At 59.9% G+C, this 25,370-nt stretch overlaps 1 protein-coding gene across 2 annotated transcripts in view; it reads left to right on the top strand.

The window, feature by feature from the left end:
- The window catches only part of LRP1 (LDL receptor related protein 1), a 78,972-nt gene that overhangs the window by 38,957 nt on the left and 14,645 nt on the right, over nucleotides 1-25,370 (top strand). For both annotated transcript variants that reach the window (XR_003791197.1, XM_029206206.1), the window contains exons 21-57: nucleotides 2,825-3,007; nucleotides 3,410-3,610; nucleotides 4,515-4,760; nucleotides 4,965-5,162; nucleotides 6,464-6,668; nucleotides 6,854-7,018; nucleotides 7,609-7,853; nucleotides 8,064-8,195; nucleotides 8,477-8,704; nucleotides 8,958-9,132; nucleotides 9,219-9,313; nucleotides 9,577-9,726; nucleotides 9,848-9,988; nucleotides 10,274-10,408; nucleotides 11,876-12,007; nucleotides 12,272-12,406; nucleotides 12,598-12,727; nucleotides 12,845-12,971; nucleotides 13,332-13,483; nucleotides 13,575-13,699; nucleotides 13,979-14,356; nucleotides 15,757-15,946; nucleotides 19,243-19,447; nucleotides 19,815-20,007; nucleotides 20,600-20,725; nucleotides 20,933-21,061; nucleotides 21,332-21,451; nucleotides 21,663-21,776; nucleotides 22,083-22,232; nucleotides 22,310-22,432; nucleotides 22,768-22,884; nucleotides 23,047-23,175; nucleotides 23,400-23,522; nucleotides 23,602-23,742; nucleotides 23,840-24,030; nucleotides 24,896-25,079; nucleotides 25,239-25,324. Coding sequence is in view for 1 of the 2 variants with exons in the window: in XM_029206206.1 (XP_029062039.1) it covers nucleotides 2,825-3,007; nucleotides 3,410-3,610; nucleotides 4,515-4,760; nucleotides 4,965-5,162; nucleotides 6,464-6,668; nucleotides 6,854-7,018; nucleotides 7,609-7,853; nucleotides 8,064-8,195; nucleotides 8,477-8,704; nucleotides 8,958-9,132; nucleotides 9,219-9,313; nucleotides 9,577-9,726; nucleotides 9,848-9,988; nucleotides 10,274-10,408; nucleotides 11,876-12,007; nucleotides 12,272-12,406; nucleotides 12,598-12,727; nucleotides 12,845-12,971; nucleotides 13,332-13,483; nucleotides 13,575-13,699; nucleotides 13,979-14,356; nucleotides 15,757-15,946; nucleotides 19,243-19,447; nucleotides 19,815-20,007; nucleotides 20,600-20,725; nucleotides 20,933-21,061; nucleotides 21,332-21,451; nucleotides 21,663-21,776; nucleotides 22,083-22,232; nucleotides 22,310-22,432; nucleotides 22,768-22,884; nucleotides 23,047-23,175; nucleotides 23,400-23,522; nucleotides 23,602-23,742; nucleotides 23,840-24,030; nucleotides 24,896-25,079; nucleotides 25,239-25,324 (5,999 nt within the window). In the remaining variant the exon portion in view is untranslated. The remainder of the gene's footprint in view (nucleotides 1-2,824; nucleotides 3,008-3,409; nucleotides 3,611-4,514; nucleotides 4,761-4,964; nucleotides 5,163-6,463; nucleotides 6,669-6,853; nucleotides 7,019-7,608; nucleotides 7,854-8,063; nucleotides 8,196-8,476; nucleotides 8,705-8,957; nucleotides 9,133-9,218; nucleotides 9,314-9,576; nucleotides 9,727-9,847; nucleotides 9,989-10,273; nucleotides 10,409-11,875; nucleotides 12,008-12,271; nucleotides 12,407-12,597; nucleotides 12,728-12,844; nucleotides 12,972-13,331; nucleotides 13,484-13,574; nucleotides 13,700-13,978; nucleotides 14,357-15,756; nucleotides 15,947-19,242; nucleotides 19,448-19,814; nucleotides 20,008-20,599; nucleotides 20,726-20,932; nucleotides 21,062-21,331; nucleotides 21,452-21,662; nucleotides 21,777-22,082; nucleotides 22,233-22,309; nucleotides 22,433-22,767; nucleotides 22,885-23,046; nucleotides 23,176-23,399; nucleotides 23,523-23,601; nucleotides 23,743-23,839; nucleotides 24,031-24,895; nucleotides 25,080-25,238; nucleotides 25,325-25,370) is intronic.

Raw genomic sequence — 25,370 nt, forward strand, 5'->3', positions numbered from 1 at the left:
GGAAGGCACAGACCTCCTCAAGGGGTGTTGGTTTCTCATCCCTGGCCGATGGTTACCATGGAAGAATGCAGACCCGAGATTGCCCTGACCTCAAGAGAAGTCAGAAATGCAGATCTATATGTGAAATCTACCCATTTTAAAGCACTGGTATATTAGTTTCCTAGAGCTGCTGTAACAAAGTACCACAAACTAAGTAGCTTAAACAATAGAAATTTATTGTCTCACAGTTCTGGAGGCTAGAAGTCCAAGACCAAAATGTCGGCAGGGTTGGTTCCTTCTAAGGGTTATGGGGGAGAATCTATTCCAGGCTTCTCTCCTAGCTTCTGGCGTTCGATGGCAATATTTGGCGTTCCTTGGCTTTTGCATGCTTCACCCCGATCCCTGCCTCCATCTTTCATGGCGTTCTCGCTGGGTGCGGGTCTGTCTCTGTGTCCAGGTTGCCTCTTTATATAAGGACGCAGTCATATTGGATTAGGGCCCACCCTAATGAGCTCATCTTAAGTTGATCGTCTGCAAAGGAAGACCTATTTCCAAATAAGGTCATGTTCACAGGTACTGTCAGTTAGGACTTCAGCATCTTTTTAGGGAGAGCAAATCAACCCATACAACTGGAAATTGATTTGAAAAGTTTTAAAAACATGGCAGACCAAAATCTCTCTGTAGGCCTCATCTGGCCCCTGGACCACCAGTTTACAACCTCTGCCTTGTAGAATTAAGGTGCGCATAGTGGGGACAGTACTGAAAGCACTGAGTACCCACTGCAGGCCCAGCACTAAGAGGGAGGATGGGGAGGGTCTCCCGAGGCCCAGGAAACAGTCACTGAGCCTCGAGGGCCGTCTCTGAGAAGGGTCGGGTGAGTGGGACGGGTTATAGTGCCTTGGGATTCTGAGAAGAGGACCCCTGGAGCCCCGTGAAGTGGTGAGGTGGGAAGAGCTCTCTGCCCCTCACAAGCTGGGTGAACTCGGACAAGTTGCTTCCTCTGAGCCTTGGCTTCCTCCTCTGTGAAGTGAGAGGAGGTGTGCGGGGGCCTGGCCCGTGGGAGCAGAGATGTCATGATTGGTAGCAGTTGTTAACTATAATTGTGAGCTGGAATGGTCTGGGACCATTCCGGCGGAGGTGGGATTTGAACTGGGCCCCGAAGAGGGATTAGGCTGTGGGTAAATGGACAAGAGAGAGGGTCTTTTTTTTTTTTTTTTTTTAATTTTTATTGGGGTATAGTTGATTTACAACGTTGTGTTAGTTTCGGGTATACAGCAAAGTGAATCTGCTATACATATACATAGATCCACTCTTTTTTAGATTCTTTCCCCATATAGGCCATTACAGAGTATTGATTAGAGTTCCCTGTGCTATACAGTAGATCCTTACTAGTCATCTATTTTATATATGGTAGTGTGTAGGTGTCAATCCCAGTCTTCCATTTTATCCTTCCCCCTCTTACCCCCGGTAACTAGAGGAAGGGTCTTTAGATGGAGGGTGGGAGTGGCCTGGAGAACCCAGCAGTAAGACTTCGAAGGTGAAACTGAGTACTGCTGCAGGGGCCAGTGGGGCTGGGTGGGGCCCCTCAGACTAGAGGGCACAGCAGGGAATGAGGCAGTGCCTGGAGGGGGCAGATTACAACAACAGGTGAAAGCAGGTCAGGCACTGGGGACCTTCAAAGGATCTCAAAGCTGGAAGGTGATAAGATGTAGGAAATGCTTTCAGAAGACGATCCTGGAAGGGCATTAGATTGGAAAGAGGTTCGGGGCCCTGAGGAAGGAAACTCGGCTCGGAGGTTGCTGCTGAAGTCCAGGCATGAGATGAGCGCGTCGACCGTGTTCCTGGTGGGGCAGGTCGGGGGAGCGGGAGTGTGAGGTGAGGCTCGTGCACAGTCACCTGTGCCTCGGGTGCTGCTTCCGCTCCTTCCCCAGACTCCTGAGTCAGATCTCACCAGAGCAGCCAGTGTGATCCTACAGAACATGTCAGATCTCTCCCCGGCCCTGCCCTCAAGCCTGCACTGGCTCCCTGTACACTTTGAATTCCTGCTGAGTCCCGCTCCATGGCCTGCAGGACTCCCCCAACCTATCTGACCTGCATTCCTGCCACTCATCTCCTCCTTCACTCTGCTCCAACTGTGCAGCCTTAAATATGCCCTGGGCATTTTTCCAATATGCCCTGCATGGTCCTACCTCAGAGACTTTGCACTAGCTGTTCCCTCTTCCTGGAATGCAACTCCAGTTAATCTCATGGCTCACGTCATTCAGGCCTCGGCTCAAACGTCTCCTGCTTAAGGGCCTTTCCTGACTGTCTTGTCTCAAGTAGCATCCCATCCTCCCTGACCTTGACCTGGCTTTGTCTGCATAGCCTTGATCACTACCTGCAGTTCCATTCTGGATTTTTGTGTCATGTCTTCACTGTTTCTCTTGCCTGCTAGGACTTCAGCTCTATGAGGGTAAGGACTTTGTCTTGTTCATGCTGGCACCTGAAAGAGTGCCTGGCACACAGTAGGTGCTCAATAAGTGTTTGTGAAGTGAATGAATGAAACGGAGGCTAGGCTGAGGTGGGGGCATTTGAGCTCTGGCTTATTAGCAAATTGCTTATCCAGTCAAGCTCTCGTGTGTAAAATAGGGAGATTAGACGAGGTGATTTCTGAGTCCTGGAAGGTGTAATAGCCCTGACTCTGAGTTAGCGCTTTCGAGGGGTGTCAGCAGGACTCAGAGAACTCTCCATCCCTGCCTCAGCTCATAGCCCCAGGCTGGGTGTAGCAGGAGGGGGTTGAGAAGGTAGAGGTGGGAACAGCTGACCTGGAGCCCTCAACCCCCCCCGTGCCCCTGTCCCCCTGCAGCCACAAGGCCTCCTGGCGGCTGCCACAATGATGAGTTCCAGTGCCGGCTGGATGGTCTGTGCATCCCCCTGCGGTGGCGCTGTGATGGGGACACTGACTGCATGGACTCCAGTGACGAGAAGAGCTGTGAGGGAGTGACCCACGTCTGTGACCCCAATGTCAAGTTTGGCTGCAAAGACTCTGGTAAAAAGGACTGAAGGGAAACAACATGGACAGGAGGAGACCCTGCTGAGAGCAGAGCAGTGGCAAGGGAGACAGCACTGTGCTGTGAGGAGTGGGGTGGGGACATTGTGAGGCAAAAGGCTGCACAGAAAAAGCTTGTGCCTGATGCAAGGGGGAAGGCATGCAGGGGCCAGGGGGCCCTGGGAGCCAAAACCCTCACCAGTGTTGAGCTTCAACACCTCCTACAGATTCCTACCTTCTTTGTTGCCCATGTGAATTTGACAGAAAAAGCCTCAAGGTTCCTAGTGGACCCCAAGGCCTTGTAGTCGTGACCCTGTTAGAGAAGCCCACTGGGTCTGGGAAGAAGGGCACGGAGAGCCCTGCTGCCCAGGCCTGGCCCCTCATGCTCTACCCATCCCCCAGCTCGGTGCATCAGCAAAGCGTGGGTGTGCGATGGCGACAGCGACTGTGAGGACAACTCGGATGAGGAGAACTGTGAGTCCCTGGCCTGCAGGCCACCCTCACACCCCTGTGCCAACAACACCTCGGTCTGCCTGCCCCCTGACAAGCTGTGTGACGGCAACGATGACTGTGGAGATGGCTCGGATGAGGGAGAGCTCTGCGGTGAGGCCTGGGCCTACGAGAGGCCCCAGCAGAGGAGTGGGCAGGGGGGCTGGATAAGGAGTCTGGGCCAGGCCAGGGCAGTGGAACAGGACAAGCTCTGTGGGGAGAGGCCTCAGACTGGAAAAGGACAGCTGTGGCAGCTGGGCAAGTAGTACCCAGAGCAATTAACAAACACCCGTGTCGATTTAGGACTCACTTTGCCAAGAGGCTGTGCTAAGCGTCACACTGTTATAGCATTTAATCCATAAAGGAGCTCTGTGAGGCAGATATGATCCTCACCCCCATCTTACGGATGAGAAAACTGAGGCTCAGAGAGGTTAAGTAACTGGCCCAAGGTCACACTGCTCGTGAGGTGCTGTGGAGACAGTGCAGCGCAGCCCACTCATCTCCTCTGAGCCAAGCAGAGTCAGGTTCTCGGAGGAGAAGAGTAGGAGATAAGGACTGGCCCTGAGAACTGCTGACGGGTCATCCTTCAGGGCTGGCAGGTCCCAGGGCGTGTCAGAGGACCCAGAGCAGGACACTCCCTACCACAACCCCTCCAAATCACACCTACATCAGGAGAGAGAGAGGAAAGGGGACCCTCCCAGAAAGAGGCGAAAGGCTGGGGCCCCCACGGTGGGCTCAAGAAGGGGCAGGGAAATAGAGGCCAGAGAGAGATGCAGCCACAATGGACGGGTGCTCCTCAGGGGAAGGAGAGGGTTGGTCCTACGTGGTGGGTGCCAGGGTCCCAACCCTGGTCCCGAGGGAGCCTGGGAAGCAGTGGGACAGAGGAATGGAAAGGACGCCACAGGCAGGGTGCCAGGGTGCCGTCTCGGCTACTGGGGACTTGGGGCCCAGCCAGGCCACGGTCCTGCCTCCTTCTGGATCCTGACCCTGGTCCTGTCCCTCGCTCCCCACCCCCCAGACCAGTGCTCTCTGAACAACGGTGGCTGCAGCCACAACTGCTCGGTGGCACCTGGCGAAGGCATAGTGTGCTCGTGTCCTCTGGGCATGGAGCTGGGGCCTGACAACCACACGTGCCAGATCCAGAGCTACTGCGCCAAGCACCTCAAGTGCAGCCAGAAGTGCGACCAGAACAAGTTCAGTGTGAAGTGCTCCTGCTATGAGGGCTGGGTGCTGGAGCCGGACGGCGAGAGCTGCCGCAGCCTGGGTGAGACGTGGGTCGGGGTGGCCGGGCAGCTGGGCAGGCCGGGCAGTCCCCTGAGCTGCAGTAGGCTGGACTCGGGCGGCCGAATGCCAGAGGCTGAGCTTTCCATCCAGGCCCGGTGCCAGGGCCCATGGAGACCCTGCCTTCCCCTGGACAGGGTGGCTCGGAGGCAACAGGCCCCTTGTGACCCAGCACACTCCTCCTCAGACCCTTTCAAGCCGTTTATCATCTTCTCCAACCGCCATGAGATCCGGCGCATCGACCTTCACAAAGGGGACTACAGCGTCCTGGTGCCCGGCCTGCGCAACACCATCGCCCTGGACTTCCACCTCAGCCAGAGCGCCCTCTACTGGACCGACGTGGTGGAGGACAAGATCTACCGCGGGAAGCTGCTGGACAACGGAGGTGACCACCGCCTGCCCAGGACCGACGCGAGGCCCAGTGCACCCAGACCGGGCCCTTGGGCACTCAGAACCGTGGGACCAGATGCAGGCTGCCAGGAGCCGAGGCCCTTAGCTCCCCTGTCCCCCACACTCTTGTTAATTGGGTTAGATTTTGCTGTGGGTCTCAGTGCCTGACGCCCCGTAATTATTGTCAGCAGAGCTGCCAGACTGATAATTAACAAAATGATCAGCCTTTCTTTGAAATGGCCAGAATTGCAGGCTTGCAAGAAAAAAGGCATTTGGGGGGGGGGGTACCTGAACCCTGCCTGCTGTCCAAGGCGGCCTGACCCATCACAGATTTCCTTCACTAACAATACACATTCCTGGGACTTCCCTGGTGGTCCAGTGGTTCAGACTCCACGCTTCCACTGCAGGGGGCGCAGGTTTGATCCCTGGTCGGGGAACTAAGATCCCGCATGCCCCTCGGCGCGGCCAAAACAAAAAAAACCCCCACATTCCTGAGCCCCTGCTACACACACCGGGCCCAGGGGAGACAGCAGGGAGCAAACGGGCCAAAATGTCTGCCCTCATGGAGCTTACACACCAGTGGGAACGTCAGATATAAACACAGCAAATGAGTACAACACGGACTGTGACAGAGCGGGTAGCACTGTGGATAAAAAGAAAGGAGGCAAGGTGGGTAGGGAGAATGGGGGTGGTATTTGAATAGGATGGTCAAGGAAGGCCCCCTGAGAAGCTGACGTCTGAGCAAAGACTTAAAAGAAGCCCAGTTTACTAGAGGAGTTGGTATTGTTTGTCATAGAGAAACCCTGGAACCATCTCAAATATCCATCAACAAGAGGATGGCTTAGTAGACTGTGAAAATGTTCACACTATGTAATGGTTTCTAAATTAATGACATATATGTACATATATATGTACACACATATATGTATATAAAACCATTGAAAAACCTCTAGAAAGTTCTGTCTGCCTCATATTGGGTCTAGGTCTGTTCCCCAAAGCCCTCACCCTCTGCTCTGACCTCCTACCAGGGATTAGCCCTTCAGAGAGTTGCAGGCAGAAGATAGCTGCCACTTCCCCTTCTCCAGTGTTCTAGAAGCCAGGCTTCTACTTGACCTCCTGGGGCAGGGGGCCTGGGTGAGGAGAGCGGGGGCTCTGGGAACCCCAGTCAAATCTGGAGCACACCAGAGGTGTTTGCAGAGGTGTCAGGGTTGAGGGTGGGCCATCCAGGGTTCCTAGGATATCGTGAATTCACCCCACCCCAGGCGATTCTAACCTCCTGCAACCTCTCTTCTCCAGCCCTGACCAGTTTCGAGGTGGTGATTCAGTATGGCCTAGCCACACCCGAGGGCCTGGCTGTAGACTGGATCGCAGGCAACATCTACTGGGTGGAGAGTAACCTGGACCAGATTGAGGTGGCCAAGCTGGATGGGACCCTTCGGACCACGCTGCTGGCCGGTGACATTGAGCACCCAAGGGCGATTGCACTGGATCCCCGGGATGGGTGAGGACCCCGCCCAGCCCTGTTCTGGCCTCATGACCCCCCTGAAGCCTCGTTCGGCCGGGCCGGGCCAGGCGTAGCTGCCTCCTCAATGCTATTTGCTCCCTCCGGCCTTCACCAAGGATCCTAGCAGAGCCCCTTCCCCGGGCCTCGACCTTGGCCATCCTGACTCCCTCCCCGCTCCCCAGGATCTTGTTTTGGACGGACTGGGATGCCAGCCTGCCCCGCATCGAGGCAGCCTCCATGAGTGGGGCTGGGCGCCGCACCATCCACCGGGAGACGGGCTCTGGGGGCTGGCCCAACGGGCTCACCGTGGATTACCTGGAGAAGCGCATCCTCTGGATCGACGCCAGGTCGGCACCAGCGCCTCATCCAGGAGGCCTCCATCCTCCCCTCCTCCTTAGGGACAGGGTGGAGCCAAGGGTCCCAGGACCTGGCAGCCATGAGGGTGGTGAGAAGACCCGGGGGAGCTGGAGCCAGAGCCACACGGCCAAGGGACCAGGAAGAGGACTGAGTGAGAGGAGAGTCTGGGCTGGGGAAGAGGAGCAGATGGAAGAGGGTAGAGGCAGGGCTGCCCCCTGCACGGGAGTGCCCGCCGAGGGCCCAAGTGCAACGCCATCCTCACACATCTGTGTGCTCTCCTAGGGACTCTGTCTGCCCAGGGAGAGGGGAGACTTTTTCTAGGTGGTGTCCCCAAAGCGGGTCCCTTTTTCTAGTCTTCACCACAGCCCTGTGTGCTAACAGCAGCCTTGGGGAGAAGCAAGCTGAAAGACCTGGGTCAGGGGAATTGGGGTCAGAGCTGGGATCCCAGACCTCGAGCCACGTGGTTCCTGCTCCACAGGGTGCCGTGGGCTGGGGCATGGAGGGTGGGAGCCCCAGGCCACGTGCCCCGAGGTCTGAGGTCCCCACCCGGCTCCTCATTCTGCCCCGACCACGCTCTCAGGTCAGACGCCATTTACTCAGCCCGTTACGACGGCTCCGGTCACATGGAGGTGCTTCGGGGACACGAGTTCCTGTCGCACCCGTTTGCAGTGACACTGTACGGTGGCGAGGTGTACTGGACGGACTGGCGGACAAACACGCTGGCCAAGGCCAACAAGTGGACCGGCCACAATGTCACCGTGGTACAGAGGACCAACACCCAGCCCTTCGACCTGCAGGTGTATCACCCCTCCCGGCAGCCCATGGGTAAGGGACCAGAAAGGAGCCAGCAGCCTCTGTAGAAGCTTCCAAGAGAGGAGGGGTCTATGCTGGGGCGGTGGGGGTGAGCCAGCCTGCTGACAGAGGCGGGCCTGGCAGCAGCGATGCTGGGACAGGAAGGGGAGTGGAGAGGGTGAAGACCAGGTGAGCAGGGCCAGTAGGGTCACTGGATGCTCTTGCTTTCCCCTGCCCTCCCAGCTCCCAACCCCTGTGAGGCCAATGGGGGCCGGGGCCCCTGCTCCCACCTGTGCCTCATCAACTACAACCGGACGGTTTCCTGCGCCTGCCCGCACCTCATGAAGCTCCACAAGGACAGCACCACCTGCTATGGTAGGAGGCCCCCCCTCCAAGGCTGAAGGGGAAAGGGTCAGGTACCCAAGCTCCAGGTTCTAAGTGAAGGTCGGCAGTCTCAGCTGGGAGCATCCTGAACGGAGAGGCTCCAGAGACAGCTGCTGTAGGAAGAGGCTGGCACTCCGGCAGGAAGGTTATGCCCAACAGGGTCTCCCTGATAGCCAAGGGCCAGCAGCAAACAGAAGGAACCAGGAGAATCCGGGGGGGTGGGAAGCGTGGAGGCAGGGGGCCGCCGTCAGTGACCTGCCCCGTGCCCACAGAGTTTAAGAAGTTCCTGCTGTACGCACGTCAGATGGAGATCCGGGGCGTGGACCTGGACGCCCCCTACTACAACTACATCATCTCCTTCACGGTGCCTGATATCGACAACGTCACGGTGCTGGACTACGATGCCCGAGAGCAGCGCGTTTACTGGTCCGACGTGCGGACCCAGGCCATCAAGCGGGCCTTCATCAATGGCACAGGCGTGGAGACGGTTGTCTCTGCAGGTTCTGTCCTGGCCCTGGAACCCCTACTGGGCATGGGTACCCCCCAACCCCGCCCTCGCTCCCAACCCTGGTCCTAGCCCCACTCCCTGGTCCCCTTGGTCCTGATGTTCCTTCTCCAAATTCTTTTCCCTCTCTGGCTCCAGTCCTGGTTTCATGATCCCTGTTCCCCCAGAAACCAGGCTGGCCCCTCCCCGCGAGCCTCCTGACCTGTGTCCTGAAAACACCCAATCACAACTCCCCACTGTGTCCCCAGACTTGCCAAATGCCCATGGGCTGGCTGTCGACTGGGTGTCCCGAAACCTGTTCTGGACAAGCTACGACACCAACAAGAAGCAGATCAACGTGGCCCGGCTGGACGGCTCCTTCAAGAATGCGGTGGTGCAGGGCTTGGAGCAGCCCCACGGCCTGGTTGTCCACCCGCTGCGTGGGTAGGTCCAGGGCCCAGGGTTGGGGAGCATGGGGTGTGGGGTGGGGGAAAAAGAGGACTCTGACCCTCCCCTCCTGGCGCCCCCAGGAAGCTCTACTGGACGGACGGTGACAACATCAGCATGGCCAACATGGACGGCAGCAACCGCACCCTGCTCTTCAGTGGCCAGAGGGGCCCTGTGGGTACGAGCTCACCCTGCTGCCCTGCAGCCCTGCCTCCCCATATTCCTCCACCAGGAGGTGCTCTCAGGGTTCTCCCCAGCTGTCGCTCCATCTCCCCAAACTTCTGGCTTAGTACTTGCTCTCACCACCCTCCTCCCAAAACCACACACATACTCTGTACCTCACTCTGTATCCCCAGACGTGAGAGGCCCAGCTGGGTCAGGCTCCTGGATCCCGGCCCTGGTGCCGTGCTCTCTGGCAGTGACACCCCCCTCCTCTTCCAGGCCTGGCTATCGACTTCCCTGAAAGCAAACTCTACTGGATCAGCTCCAAGAACCATACCATCAACCGCTGCAACCTGGACGGGAGTGGGCTAGAGGTCATCGACGCCATGCGGAACCAGCTGGGCAAGGCCACCGCCCTGGCCATCATGGGTGAGGGCCCCTGGGTGGGAGCAGGGACCAGAGCAGAGCAGGCGGGCCAGACTGGCCAGGAGACAGGGCTGGCCTGGGGGTGGGGCCTTCCCCAGGGTCTCATCTCCTCCTGCCACCACAGGGGACAAGCTGTGGTGGGCAGATCAGGTGTCAGAGAAGATGGGCACGTGCAACAAGGCTGACGGCTCGGGCGCCGTGGTCCTGCGGAACAGCACCACCCTGGTGATGCACATGAAGGTCTACGATGAGAGCATCCAGCTGGGTGAGGCGGGGGGGCGAGGGGCAGGGGCAGTGGGATGGGGGTCACAGAGGTTGGGGCTGTGGCCAGGAGGGGCTGCAGGAACCCCTGGGCAAGTAAGCAAATGGGAGTGAAAATGGGTTAGGCTCTGCTCACCACCCAAGGGCCAGGGGCCCTGCAGGACAGAAGACCTGAGAGCGGGGTTGGGTGGTGACCCCCACAGGGTCCAGGGTAAAGGGGTGTGAGCCTGACACCGCGGTCCCGAGGAGAGCCACTAACCCTTTCTCTCTGCCTCCCACCTGACCCCAGACCACGAGGGCACCAACCCCTGCAGCGTCAACAACGGCGACTGCTCCCAGCTCTGCCTGCCCACGTCGGAGTCCACCCGCTCCTGCATGTGCACAGCTGGCTACAGCCTCCGGAGTGGCCAGCAGGCCTGCGAGGGTCAGTGCCCCTGCCCCTGCTCCCCGCCTTGACCCTGGTCCCCAACCCAACCCGACCCTTCCTACTCTGCAGCCCACCTTCCTCTTCTCACCTTGGGGACAGGACCGAGTTCATGGTGTATTGAGTGTTCTCTGGGTTAGATGCTTAGTCAGTGCCCACTGCGCTCCCTGCCGTGGAGGAAGCCAGGGGGCAGAAGCCCCTGTCCCTGTGCTCTGCAGCCTTAACCAGGAGGGGCGACCAGCGCGAAGTGGCTCTGACTTCAGTAGGATTTTGGAGAAATAGACATCGGAGGGGGCGCCAGGGCCACTTCACGCCAGAGGTGTGCTGGCTGCTGGGTTTTATAGGGCACGTAGGATTTGAGTGTGTGGTTTGAAGAAGGGACGATACGCAAGGCAAGGGGTCCAGAGCAATAGGAGGGTGTGTGCAGGGCCCTGAGGTGCCAACCCGCATGGCGCAGGGTGTGGGGAGCCATGGGTGAGGCTGTGGGGTAGGCGGGGCTTCACGGGTTCTCAGCCAGGAGCACCTGGAAGGTGGTGTTTGGGGCAGATTAACCTGGCGGCAGAGAGCCGGCTGAGTGGGGGAGGGAGAAACTAAGGCAGTCAGACCAGTCAGGGGGCTGTTGGCCTGGGCTGGGGCTTAGCAGCTGGATTGAAGAGAAGGGACGAAACTCAGAGACATTTCACAAGAACTTGCCGAATGATTTACAAGCCTGCCCCAGGACAGCATTTCCCGAAGTGCACTCCTGGGAACCTCCCGCTTTGATGTGATAGATGTTATAGAAAGAAACACTGGGTTGAACAAAGTTTAAGTGTTTTTCTGCTGCACAGAATTTTCCACGGGACGACTCTAGTGTTTGCTGCCCCCCAAACTCACTCGACCATGAGTCCTTTTCTTCGGGGAGCCTGAGCAACCAGGACCCATTTAGGGGATTCATTTGAGGACAGGCTGTGTGAGGGGATAAAGGCAAGGGAGGATTCTAGGGTGCGTGGAGAGTGGCGCCTGGTAAGAAATGGGAAACTGGGAAGGAGACTGGCTCAGGAGCGAGGTGTCAGAGACAGGGGTGTGACACAGACCAGATGGATGAGGACAAAGAGGAAATTAAGGTGGAAACCTAGAGTTGGGAGTCACCCAGTCCTACTGTCCTCCCCAGATTCTCCCTAACACCTTTGGGGGTGCAGGGCTGTGTGGATTGAAGTGGGACTGGAGGGCAGAGCGCAGAGAGAAAGCCAGGTCTCTGCTGCCCTCTAGTGGGAACTATAGGTCTCACAGGTGGTTCCCCAGAGCTGCATGCTCCCTTGCTCTCTCTCCCAGTCAGGTGACCTCCCTGCCCAAGCCCCCAGGCTAGAGTATGTGTTGAGGGGGAAGGTGTGATGGCTGGGAGAAGGTATCAAAAGGGTTTGAGGGTGACAGAAGCCAAGCTTAAGGGGTGTCAGCAAAGCCCATGCCCAAAGTGTCCTTGTGTTGCAGGTGTGGGCTCCTTTCTCCTGTACTCTGTGCATGAGGGAATCCGGGGAATCCCCCTGGATCCCAATGACAAGTCAGACGCCCTGGTCCCAGTGTCGGGGACCTCCCTGGCTGTCGGCATCGACTTCCATGCTGGTGAGACATTTGGTGGCAGGAGGGGGTGGGACATGACCTTCCCTTTGGGGTGGTGTGCTCTGGGGCTCCAGGGAGAGGCTGCCTGACCGCAGCTGGAAGGGGCGACGCTTACCACAGCTGCCCCTGCCCCGCTATGTCCGCTTCCAAGCCCCTGGTCCCCCCAACTCTCAGTCACCTCTATCCTTATCCCCTCGTGATTTTGACCTCCCACCTTCCCCCTACCTTGCTGAGCGTCCGTCCCCATGTTGGCTCCTCCACCTCCAGAAAATGACACCATTTACTGGGTGGACATGGGCCTAAGTACCATCAGCCGGGCTAAGCGAGACCAGACGTGGCGTGAGGACGTGGTGACCAATGGCATTGGCCGCGTGGAGGGCATCGCAGTGGACTGGATCGCAGGTGAGTTGCGGAAGGGCTGAGGGGCTGCAGGTGAGGCAGAGGACTGGGGAAGTGGGATCTCAGAAGGAAGGGTCTGAGAAGAAGGGGTAGGCAGGAACAGATGGGGAGAAGCAGGGGTATCAGGGGGCTGGAGGGAACCAGGTACCTCCATCCCCAGCTGACCCCTGAGCTCCCCCTTACTCCCTCCTCAGGCAACATCTACTGGACAGACCAGGGCTTTGACGTCATCGAGGTCGCCCGGCTCAATGGCTCTTTCCGCTACGTTGTCATCTCCCAGGGTCTGGACAAGCCCCGGGCAATCACTGTCCACCCGGAGAAGGGGTGAGGAGCTGGACAGGCTGACCACTCCTGGCTCTGGCCTGGCCCGGTCCCTCTGGCCACAGGCCCCCTCTCCTCCATGTTCTGGGGACTGACACCCCTCTTCCGCCTCCACCCCAGGTACTTGTTCTGGACTGAGTGGGGCCAGTATCCGCGTATTGAGCGGTCTCGCCTGGACGGCACTGAGCGAGTGGTGCTGGTTAACGTCAGCATCAGCTGGCCCAACGGCATTTCAGTGGACTATCAGGTTTGGATGCAGGCTTGGCCCTGGGGCCGATGGGATGCACCCCGTACCCTGGGGGGCATCTCCCCTTACCCTGTGCCCTGCTCCCCATTGAGTCTCGTGTGATGTGCCCATTGGTGGGTAGATGCGGACCCAAGGAGTCGTGGGGTCCTCTGGCCCAGCGACCCACCCAGAGTAGGATTCCACCACCCCAGAAGTGGCGGAGGGGGTCACTCAGAAGCGGGCACTGGAAGAATGCCGAGAGGTCGGCAGATCGGCATTTCAGGGAGCGGGAAGATGTGGAGGAAGGAGGGGAAAGACGAGAGAGGCAGGAGTGAGTGGGACGTGGGGACTGGCAGTGAAGCGGGTGCCTCCGGCCCGCAGGATGGGAAGCTGTACTGGTGCGACGCCCGGACCGACAAGATCGAGCGGATCGACCTGGAGACGGGCGAGGACCGCGAGGTAGTTCTGTCCAGCAACAACATGGACATGTTCTCGGTGTCCGTGTTTGAGGAGTTCATCTACTGGAGTGACAGGTGGGCCACTGTCCTGGCCTTCCCCTGGGCCGTCCGTTCCCTCCCCCCGGCCCCGGATGACGTCCTGCTCGTGGCCCTTGCCTTCCCCCAGGACTCACGCCAACGGCTCCATCAAGCGCGGGAGCAAGGACAACGCCACAGACTCCGTGCCCCTGCGAACGGGCATCGGCGTCCAGCTCAAAGACATCAAAGTCTTCAACCGGGACCGACAGAAAGGTGAGGCTGGAGCTCCGGGCTGGGCAGGAGAGGCCGGAGGGCCCCACCTGGGAGCCCAGAGTGAGAAGGTCTGGGAGAGAACTTAGACCCACAGGGCACCCTCTAGGGTCCCACGAGGCTGAGGAGTTGAGCACAGGGGCCTGGAGGGTTGTCTGAACTGGGGATACCGAGGCAGAGCCGGGCGCCAACCAGAGTTTCCACCTCGGCTGAGATGACAGAGGCACCAAGGTGGCCCTGCCCTCTGTAACCTCTGCCTTCCCGGTTTCCTCCCACCCCCAGGCACCAATGTGTGTGCGGTGGCCAACGGCGGGTGCCAGCAGCTGTGCCTGTACCGGGGGGGCGGGCAGCGGGCCTGCGCCTGCGCCCACGGGATGCTGGCTGAAGATGGGGCGTCGTGCCGTGAGTACGCAGGCTACCTGCTCTACTCGGAGCGCACCATCCTCAAGAGCATCCACCTGTCGGATGAGCGCAACCTCAACGCGCCGGTGCAGCCCTTCGAGGACCCTGAGCACATGAAGAACGTCATCGCTCTGGCCTTCGACTACCGAGCAGGCACCTCCCCGGGCACCCCCAACCGCATCTTCTTCAGCGACATCCACTTTGGGAACATCCAGCAGATCAATGACGATGGCTCGGGCAGGACCACCATTGTGGAGAGTGAGCCCAGACTTCCATTCTTCCCAGCAAGTGGAGGGGGGCAGTGCAGGGAGGGTCAGCACAGACTCAGGGTAGAGAAGCCGCAGATACCAGCCAGCCCACCCCTACCCCGGATCGGAATCCCACCTGCCTCGGTGTCCCTGACATACGGCCACTGAATCACACGGCACCCATTGCAGTTACTTGAAAGTCTCTCCTCAACTGGAGGCAGAGTTGGCCCCCTCTGGTCCTGGTTCTGCCCCCAGGCTACACAGAATAAGCCGAAGCTCTCCTCTGTGTGTCCGCTGCTCACAGAACAGGTTGCAGAGATGGGGCGGGTGTAACCCCAGACACAGAGTTTTAGTCACTTGGGCAAGTTTTCTGTGCTCTCTCAGCCTCAGATTGCTCGCCAGTGCACAGAGACAGGATGACCTGAGACGACAGGTGGGAGAGCTTAGCTCGGCGCAGGGCACATTGTGTGAGCACCATAAAGGGTGGGGGGGTTAGAGCTGTCATCCTAGGACAGCCTTTCAGCTCTTTGGAAACTGCTATTTTATTCCACTAGTTTTCTCTTCTCCGGGCTGGTTGCTCCTAGGTCCTTTGACTCATTCATTTGTTCATGCATTTATCACTCCTGTCCGTAAAGACCTGCCAGGCGCGGAACTAGGTGCCAGGTATACAGTGGTGATAAAAACAGACCTGTCTTTCAACCTCCTTGGCCCTTTTCTGCCTCACAGAATCCAGTCCCCACATCTGTCTAAAAATGTAGTGTCCAAAGCTAAACTCGATACTCTGTAATCGTAGCTTGATCGGGAGAGACTGGTAGAAGTGTCCCCTCTCTCCGGGCCATTGTTTGGGCTACAATACTTCTATTAATACAGCTTTCTGGCAACCACATCACCAGACAGCTTGAAGTCACTGAAACCCCTGAGGCTTTTTCTCTTAACCTAAGTTCTGCTACGTCTCTTTCATCATGCACTTAGTTCTTAACCTGAGCCTAAGATGTCTACCAGACAATTCAGTTCAGGGTCTTTTTAAGTAGGAAGCTCCCCAGTACAGCCCATGTGGGATCTGATTTACTGAAATCCAGTTTGCGCCCAACTTGGTAGAACTTTAGCTCCAGGAAGTGTGACCACAGCATAAAGCCAAATCTATCCAGCCGTGGGAGGACACAGAAAGAAGGGTTAGGGGGATGGACCATGGATCATTTGGGTGGGAAATAGGGGGGTGCAGAAGGGGCTGGGGGCACCGAGGGCCACACCCACACACACTCCCCAGCTCCCACACTTCCCATCCAACCCCACATACGCCAAGGGAGAGGGTGCCCCAGGCCATCCCCTTAGCGTGGGGATGCCCAGGCTGCCCCTTCGCTCTGCTCTCTGGCCCTGTCCTGACCCATCGCTGCTCCTGTCTCCTCGCAGACGTGGGCTCCGTGGAAGGCCTGGCCTATCACCGTGGCTGGGATACTCTCTACTGGACAAGCTACACGACATCCACCATCACCCGCCACACGGTGGACCAGACCCGCCCAGGGGCCTTCGAGCGTGAGACGGTCATCACCATGTCTGGAGACGACCACCCAAGGGCCTTTGTGCTGGATGAGTGCCAGAAGTGAGCTGCGGGCCCAGGGCATGGGGACAGTGGGCCACAGGGTGGCAGGAACTGCCCCTAGGCAGACCAGGAAAGGGGATGCAGGAGCAGGAGAGGCTGGCTCTAACCTGAGCTCAGCCACTTCCTTGCTGTGTGACCTTAGACCAGCTGTGTGACCTTAGACCAGCTGCGTGACCTCTCTGAGCTTTGGTTTCCTCATCTGTAATATGAGGACAATAGCATTTCAGGTGCCTCATCAAGGGCAGGATGAGAGAGCTGTGGAGGACCCTCTGGCTTGGTGATTAATTGATTCATCAGAGAGCCATGTTCAAGGCACATAGTGGGTCCTCTGTCTTTCTGGGTCTCCAAGCTTCAAGCAAAGGTTGTTCACTGAACGCCTGTTGTGTGGAAGCCTTGAGCTGGGCCCATTCAAGCCACCTAGCTGGGGAGAGAAACCACTGGTGGGAAACTGCTGACCGCACAGGGCTGGATGCGATGACCAAGAGGCAGCAGGGGGGCGGTGGGTTGGCACAGGGCCTGGAATTGCAAAGGCCAGGGAAGGGCAGCCCGGATAAGAGCTTTGAGCAAGCGCCACAGGAGGGAGGGCTCCAGGCAGGGAAGGACTGCAAGGGGCCTCAGCCACGCCCAGCCCAGTTGAGGTGCTGGGGCTGGGGGTGCGGGGGGGGGCCGGGGGGTTGGTGGGGGACAGGCTTGAGGAAGCCCAGGAGGCTGGGCTAAGGTTGCCAAGGGAGAATTTGGGAGGAAACCCCCCGGCATGGTACACACCCCCAGCCTCCACCCACTCTGCTCTCCTGCAGGGGCAGCCCCCGGCCCCATCACGTGGACCTCTAGTGAGCCCCCAGCCTCACCTTAGGACTGCTGGCCCACATTCTAGCAAAACTTTTTTCCCCTGGATTTAGCAGCGCTTGGAATGTTTTCCCAAAGCTTTACTAGGAAACTAAGGAACAAACAAAACCCAAAAGCAGCTACGTAGAAACAGTGAGTGCACCAAACCTAGATTCCTTACCCTGATGTAACTCACGCCTGGCCCAAAGCCGGCCTGCCTGACACCGCCAACCAGCTCGCTCGAGGGTCCTTCCTGCCTCAGTCCTGTCCCCCACGTACGCGGCTCATGACGGAGATCCCGTCTTCCCCGCTGTGACCCTCGGCGGCTTCACCTGCCTGGGCCTGGCCCCCCGGGCCCGTCCCTCGTGAGCCTGGAGCCTCCATGGAGGGGCCGTGCTCTGGGCCCCCCGGCCTGCCTCTCATGTTTGATTCAGAGCCCACTAATTTCCTTTGCTCTGAGCTCCGGGGACTCAGTCCTTCACTCAGCAAATGGGTTTTGAGAGCCAGCGACGTGCTGAGGATCCGATGGGGAGCAGGGTTGTGTCAGCCCTTTGTCGGCATATTTGATTCTTGCCCTCACGAGGCTGCAGGGAGCTCCATGAGTGGGTGACGAGGACCTGACCCAGGCTGGAAGTCAGGGAATGTATTCTCAAGGGGGCAATGCATGAGCCAGGTCTGCGAGACGACAGGGTGAACTGAAGCCGGGCAGGGCACAGGAGAAAGAGCCGAACTGTCTGGGAGAGGCCCTCCCTTGGCCAGAAGGGGCGAGTGCTTTGGAGGAACGGGAGGGAGCCAGTGTGGAGGGGGCAGCGGCCTCCCCCAGCCCGGTTAGAAAGTCACCGCAACCCTGGGTGCTGACTGCCTGCCCCTCAGGAAAGCCTCCCCACCACTCCCCACGGCCCTTTCCCGGGGAGTGGTTTTACCAAAGTTGGAATCCACAGTGACAGCACGGATTGTTCTGCCACGTGGAGCAGTTTATAATGATAGGAGGAAAGCCGCTTCCCAGCACAGAGTGTGCTGTACCTGAGGGTGTGGGTGTCCCTGATGGGGAGGAAGATGACACTAGCAGCTGCCTTGGGACACCCGCTTTCTCTTGTGGAGGCCAGAGGGAGATGCCTGCATCTGCGCCCATCCTGATTCCAGGAACCACCAGAACCCCACCCATTCCCCTGATGAGGCCTTTAAAACCAGAGCTGTATCCTCATGGGCTCAGGAGCAGCCAGCACCTCCCTAATGGGAGGGAAGCATCCTTTTCCTACCTGAGCACAGTGGCAGGATGGAGAGACGGGGGAGGGGGAGTGTTCAAAAGAGTGAGACCTGGAGAGGTTTGAGGAGATAAGTCCAGCAGCTCTGCAAGACACCTCTGTAGCCAGAACAGCAGAAGGATGAGGGACACAGGGGCCTGGGGGTTGGGAGGCAGAGGGCAGGTCCTGTGAGGGAACTGAAAAGCGGATCTGGCTTTGGTGTAGCTCAATGCTTTCCAAAGTCCAGGGTGCATGAGGGTGGCCTGGGGAGCGCTGGCAAGTCTGGTTCCCTGGCCTCACGCTACCCTAACTGCACGTGAATCTCCAGGACAAAGACCCAGGAATCGCCATCCAATGCAGGTGGTCTGAGGACCACACTCACACCGGTGTAGTGCTTGACCAGCCCGGGGGTCTTCCACACCCACCTCTGGGGCCTCGCCACCACCCCCACCCGAGAAGCACGGCATGGCTGGGCGTTCCCACCACCTCCTTCACTGAAAGGAAGCCGAGGCTCAGAGGGGCCAAGAGGGATGCTTAGGTCAGAGCTAGTAAGGGGCAAAGCTGAGGCTCAGATCCCAAATATGCAAAGGCCTTAAATTATGGAGAAGGCGATTCTTGGGAACTTGATGGTAGAATCCATGCATCCCCAGGACCTAGGACACACTAGACACTCAACGGTTTCCTGAATGCCAGGAGAAGAGAGAAATGAAGGAAAAAGTAATAGAAAATCCTCACATAGAACACACAGCTGTCATTTAATCCTCAGACCACTCTATGGGGCAGGTAGTAGTAGTATTCCTATTTCATAGAGTGGGAAACTGAGGCACACAGGGGTTAAGTAACTTGCTAAGGTTCCTAGATGGTCAGTGCTGGAGCCGGGATTGGAACCCCAGAGGCTGACTCACTTGGCTACGCTCTCTCAGTAAACGCAGGTGGCCGTTTCACAGACACTGAGAAGCACTTGTGCACATACACACACACACACACACACACACACACACACACATACACACAAACACATGCAAGCTGTCTGTGTGGCAGCCCTTCCCAGGCACTGGGGCCGTGTTGGCCTTGGTGGCTCTGAGGTTGCCTGTGGTGCAACCTCAGGTGTCTAGTTGACACTCTGGCCGACCCCCGGGTCTGGCTGTCTGCACGCCCGGGCCTGGTCCCTCCATGGCGGACTCGCTGGCTTTGAGTCCTGATCTCCGTGGCCCTCTCTCCCCCCAGCCTGATGTTCTGGACCAATTGGAACGAGCAGCACCCCAGCATCATGCGGGCAGCCCTGTCAGGAGCCAACGTCCTGACTCTCATCGAGAAGGACATCCGCACCCCCAATGGCCTGGCCATCGACCACCGGGCCGAGAAGCTCTACTTCTCCGACGCCACCCTAGACAAGATCGAGCGGTGCGAGTATGACGGCTCCCATCGCTATGTGAGTCTCCGGGGCAGGCGGGACGGGCGGCACGAGGGGGCTGACGCTGGGGTACTGCCGGTCAGCCAGGGAGGAGATTGCCCAGGCACGGAGCAGGAGAAAGGGAGGCCACCTGACATGGTGGGAAGAGCCAGGGGGACAGTGGGGAGTCCCAGTCAGACCCTGACCTTGCCACTTCGCCATCCTCAGCCTTCCAGGCTTGGTTTCCTCAGCAGTTAAATGAGGAAGGTGATCACAGGTCTCTGCAAATCCTGCCCCTTCTGCGACTGTGTCTAAGGAGCCGGGCCCCTGGTCCCTGGAGCCAGCTGCAGGGGGTGGAGGTGGGGGCGAGAGTGATCCCTTTGACGGGCTGATGCTGTCTCCCCAGGTGATCCTGAAGTCAGAGCCCGTCCACCCCTTCGGGTTGGCTGTGTATGGGGAGCACATCTTCTGGACCGACTGGGTGCGGCGGGCCGTGCAACGGGCCAACAAGTACGTGGGCAGTGACATGAAGCTGCTGCGCGTGGACATCCCCCAGCAGCCCATGGGCATCATCGCCGTGGCCAATGATACCAACAGCTGTGAGTGGGGCGCTGCCACCAGCCTTGCTCTCCTGCCCACTGTGCCAGCATGTACACACACACACACACACGCACACACACACAACTGGTCTGATTCACATCTTTGGACACCCCCAGCACACGCTCTAGCCATTCCTCCCACTCAGAACCATACCTACCCGCCAGAACCTGATCTCACACCCATCCCAGGCGCTGCCTACTCCACTCTCTGTGTGCACGTGCACAGACACGGTCCCACACTGGCTTGACGACCAAGGGTCCCACACACAGATCTGCAGCTGTCCCGGCCTCTCACACACTCCTCACACGTGCCCCGGGGTGCCCACCACTACACACACGACCTTAGGCTTGACTCTCCCCAGAGTACGGCTCAGAGCCCCAATCACCCCACCTAAGAGCACACACATCCTCAACCTCAGGCTCACCCAAACGCTCCCACCCGGCCTTCCCACGGCAGCCCGCGCCCCAGCCGTGAGCCACCGTGTCACAGGTGGTGCCAGGAAGCTCAGCGACGCTGTTGGGGGTAGGGGGGCGTTCTGCATGTGCACAGCAGAGGACGCGCTTAGCCCACTGTCCTCCATCCCTGCCTCAGGCGAACTCTCCCCTTGTCGCATCAACAACGGGGGCTGCCAGGACCTGTGTCTGCTCACTCACCAAGGCCATGTCAACTGCTCCTGCCGAGGGGGCCGCATCCTCCAGGACGACCTCAGCTGCCAGGGTGAGAGGGGGAGGAGGGAGGAGGGCACTGATGGGGGGCCCTGGGCGTAGATGGGGACCGTCTCCTCCCAGACTCTCCAGCAGCCCAGCCCCACAAAGCCTTTCATCATGGTGCGACAGGATGGCCTCAGTTCCTGGGGGGAGAGGTGTACGGGCACTCAGAGCCCGAAGGCCCTGCCTCAGGAAGCTCCCCCACCTTCCTCCCCAGCGGTGAATTCCTCGTGCCGAGCTCAAGATGAGTTCGAGTGTGCCAATGGCGAGTGCATCAACTTCAGCCTGACGTGCGACGGCGTCTCCCACTGCAAGGACAAGTCTGACGAGAAGCCGTCCTACTGCAGTAAGGAGCCTCCTCCAGCCCCAGAGCCCCCGCCCGCGCCCCCAGGCCCCCACCTCCTGAGTCACCAGCCTCAGCCTGCAGCAGGGCGGGGCGTGGGAGTGAGAGGAGCAAAAGCCGCCCCCCGCAACCCCGACCGGAGAAGGAGTCGAGCCCCATGCCAGCCCGTAGCAAAGCCTCAAGTTTGTCAAGGGAGCAAACGCAGGACGTTTCATCAGAGGCAGCCCCTCCCCTGTAGCTGCTGCTGACTGTGGCCTGCTCCCCGCTCCGCAGATACACGCCGCTGCAAGAAGACTTTCCGCCAGTGCAACAATGGGCGCTGTGTGTCCAACATGCTGTGGTGCAACGGAGCAGACGACTGCGGGGACGGTTCTGATGAGATTCCCTGCAACAGTGAGTGCGACCCGTGCCGGGCCTCGGACCGCCCCCAAGCCTGCCCCCCCCCACCCTTGCTGATCTTTGGTCCCCAGGCCCCAAGGAGTCTGGTTCAGGGCACTATATGATGGGGCTGGACAGGCGCTTTGGGCCGGGACCCCTGGCCTGGGCCTGCCTGGCCCCCGCAGGGAGGACCCCGCCTGATGGCACCGGGTGGGTGCTCTTCTAGAGACGGCCTGTGGCACGGGCGAATTCCGCTGCTGGGACGGCACCTGCATTGGGAACTCCAGTCGCTGCAACCAGTTTGTGGACTGTGAGGATGCCTCGGACGAGATGAACTGCAGTGAGCGATGCCCCTTTCCTGGGTGCCTCCTCGGGTGCCCTGCCCTCCTGCCCGGGCTCCTCTGCCTTCCCTCTGGCCCACGTGGCAGCCTCAGTCCCCTCCCAGTCTGCCCCAGGCCTGGGCTCCCTGAGACTCAGGGAGGGGCAGGGAGTGGAAAGTGTGGGCAGAGCACCCCCCACCCCCCCCCCCCACCGAACAACACGGTTCAACTTTCTAAAACGCTTGAAGGCTCCGTACGGGCCAGCAGCTCTAAGGGAGGGTGTTTGGAGGGAAGCTGGTGTCACCCCTCATCCTCGCCGTCGCCAGGCGCCACCGACTGCAGCAGCTACTTCCGCCTGGGGGTGAAGGGCGGGCGCTTCCAGCCCTGTGAGCGGACCTCCCTCTGCTACGCGCCCAGCTGGGTGTGCGATGGCGCGAACGACTGCGGGGACTACAGCGACGAGCGCGACTGCCCAGGTCCGACCAGTGGGCAGGTGTGCGGTGGGCAGCGGACCCCCGAGGTGGCTGTGCCTTCATGCCTCCCTCGCCCCCAGGTGTGAAGCGCCCCAGATGCCCCCTGAACTACTTCGCCTGCCCTAGTGGGCGCTGCATCCCCATGAGTTGGACGTGTGACAAGGAGGACGACTGTGAACACGGCGAGGATGAGACCCACTGCAGTGAGTGACCGCAAGCACCCACTCACCTGAGCTAGGCACCCAGAGGGCCTGTAGGGTTGGGGCTTCGCCTTAGCCACTGAGACCCTGTCCAGGCCCCCCCTCTTGGTTCCCTCGCAGGAAATGCCCTCCTTTGAGAAGGGCACCCAGGGCTTCACCCTGTGCCCCTAACCCAGACCCTCAGGCTCTGAGATGGGGGCTGTCTCTCCAGCCCCTGCTGAGCCCCCCACAGGGGGTGCCATGGGGGTGTCTCTCCCATCCGTCCTCTGGCATCTACCTGCCGAGCTGAGTGACCCACCATCCCTCCCCCATCTAACTGTGGCTTCCGACTGCCCCAGACAAGTTCTGCTCAGAGGCCCAGTTTGAGTGCCAGAACCATCGCTGCATCTCCAAGCAGTGGCTGTGTGATGGCAGCGATGACTGCGGGGACGGCTCGGACGAGGCCGCTCACTGTGGTGAGAGGGGCCTGGGGTCTGGCTGGGGAGGTGGCCCCGGGAAGGGAAGGGCCCCCCACGCACCCCACCAGCGACAGCACAGCAGTGGGCACGTCACCCCAGCTGCCTGGCCCTGCTCCTTCCGCTCTTGCGTCTCTCAGTGGCTCCCTGTTCCCTCCACAGAAGGCAAGACGTGCGGCCCCAGCTCCTTCTCCTGCCCGGGCACCCACGTGTGCGTCCCCGAGCGCTGGCTCTGTGACGGTGACAAGGACTGTGCTGACGGTGCTGACGAGAGCGTCACAGCCGGCTGCTGTGAGTGGTGGGGCCGTGGTCTCACTTGGCAGGAGGGGAGACCGAGGTCCAGGGGAGGAAGTGTTTCCGCGGGGGGTCACTCAGGTGGTCAGTGGCAGAGCCCTGTCTACAGCCCCGTCCAGCGCTCTGCCCATTCTACCACGCAGGCCACAGGAAGGTCGGGGGGAGACAGTCAGCAGCCGGGCGGGCGGGGGCTGAGGGGCCGTGTCCGCCTTTGTCCGCAGTGTACAACAGCACCTGTGAGGACCGCGAGTTCATGTGTCAGAACCGCCAGTGCATCCCCAAGCACTTCATGTGTGACCATGACCGGGACTGCGCCGACGGCTCTGACGAGTCCCCCGAGTGTGGTGAGCCCAGGGCCGCGGTGGGAGGGGCCCCGCCCTCCATGCACAGGCCGCCAGCCTCACCTGCCCCCTCCCACCGCAGAGTACCCGACCTGCGGCCCCAACGAGTTCCGCTGCGCCAACGGGCGCTGCCTGAGCTCCCGCCAGTGGGAGTGCGATGGTGAAAATGACTGCCACGACCAGAGCGACGAGGCCCCCAAGAACCCGCACTGCACCAGCCCAGGTGGGCCCCACGCGTGGCTCCCTCCCCACTCTCGGCCCCTGGCCCCGTCCCCCAGACTGCCCAGGACCCGGCTGACCCGCCACCTCCGTCCCCCCAGAGCACAAGTGCAACGCCTCCTCGCAGTTCCTGTGCAGCATCGGGCGCTGCGTGGCCGAGGCGCTGCTTTGCGACGGTCAGGACGACTGCGGCGACGGCTCGGATGAGCGCGGCTGCCACGTCAACGAGTGCCTCAGCCGCAAGCTCAGCGGCTGCAGCCAGGACTGCGAGGACCTCAAGATTGGCTTCAAGGTGTGCTGTGCCCCGGGTGGGAGCCTCCACGCTCCCGAGCCTGGCTGGGACTCCTTTCTCCATCCCTCATTCATTTATTCATTGGTTCATTCATCCAACGGGGGCTAACTCAGCTCCTATCCTGCCAGGCAGTGTTCTAGGCACTGGGGACCCAGCATTGAGCACAACAGAAATCTCTGCTTAGTTGGTTCTGCATCTGTTTGGGAGGTAGAGCCAGCAGGCTTTGCTGGCAGATGAGGTCAGGGGCACGAGAGAAGGAGGGGCACGCAGATGTCAAACAGGCGCCAGATGCGCAGGCCTGCAGTCCAAGGGGGAGGCCAGGCAGGAGAGAGAGGCTGGGAGCTGTCACCATAGAGACGGCATTTAAGTCCTGAGTCTGGATAAGATCCCGAAGCGGGCCAGTGTAGATGAAAACGAGGGCGGTCCGAGGCCTGAGCCCTGTACTCAGCCACACTGAGGGCAGTGAGGTGAGGGGGGAGCGGCAGAGAAGCCTGAGCAGGGGCAGCCTTGGGGGCAGGAGAGCAGCCAAGCGAAGAAAGTGGAAGAGGTGATGGACTCTGTCGGATGAGGCTCGCGGGTCACGTGAGAGGAGGCCTGAGCCTCAACCTCGGGACGCAGAGTCGTGGCAGTCACTGGGGACTCACGCCAGTGGTTTGGGTGGGGGTGAGAGCCAGACGGCTGGCGTGGGCCAGCTCAGTGCCTGTGCGCTGCCTGCTTCCCTTGGTGAGGCTGGGCTTCCCCGTCAACAGCCAGCCACCCAGGGTGGAGGGGGCTTCTGACCCTCGGTCTCGAGGTGAGAGGCCTGCAGTTCCTGGGGCGGCCCAGACCCCTGCCCGTGCCCACCCCAGGCTCCCTGTGCCCGCAGTGCCGCTGCCGCCCTGGCTTCCGCCTGAAGGACGACGGCCGGACGTGCGCTGACGTGGACGAGTGCAGCACCACCTTCCCCTGCAGCCAGCGCTGCATCAACACCCACGGCAGCTACAAGTGTCTGTGCGTGGAGGGCTACGCCCCCCGCGGCGGCGACCCCCATAGCTGCAAAGCTGTGACTGGTGAGACGGGGGCTTAGAGGGTGTGCCGTTGGCCCTGGCAGGCAGCCAGGGGCTGTGGCGGGCGGGCTGACGGCAGGGCTGAAGGCAGGCTGGGGACGGGGGTGTGTGCTAGAATGCGCCCCAGCCAGCAGCAGCTGAGCCGGCCTCCTCTGCCTCCAGACGAGGAGCCGTTTCTGATCTTCGCCAACCGGTACTACCTGCGCAAGCTCAACCTGGACGGCTCCGATTACACGCTGCTTAAGCAGGTGCCAGACCCGCCCTCCTCGCCCCAGACCCGCCCTCCTCGCCCCA

Source organism: Monodon monoceros, unplaced genomic scaffold (genome assembly GCF_005190385.1).
Source record: "Monodon monoceros isolate NGI ecotype Baffin Bay Population unplaced genomic scaffold, NGI_Narwhal_1 Super_Scaffold_6, whole genome shotgun sequence".
Classification (NCBI taxonomy): Eukaryota; Metazoa; Chordata; class Mammalia; order Artiodactyla; family Monodontidae; genus Monodon; species Monodon monoceros.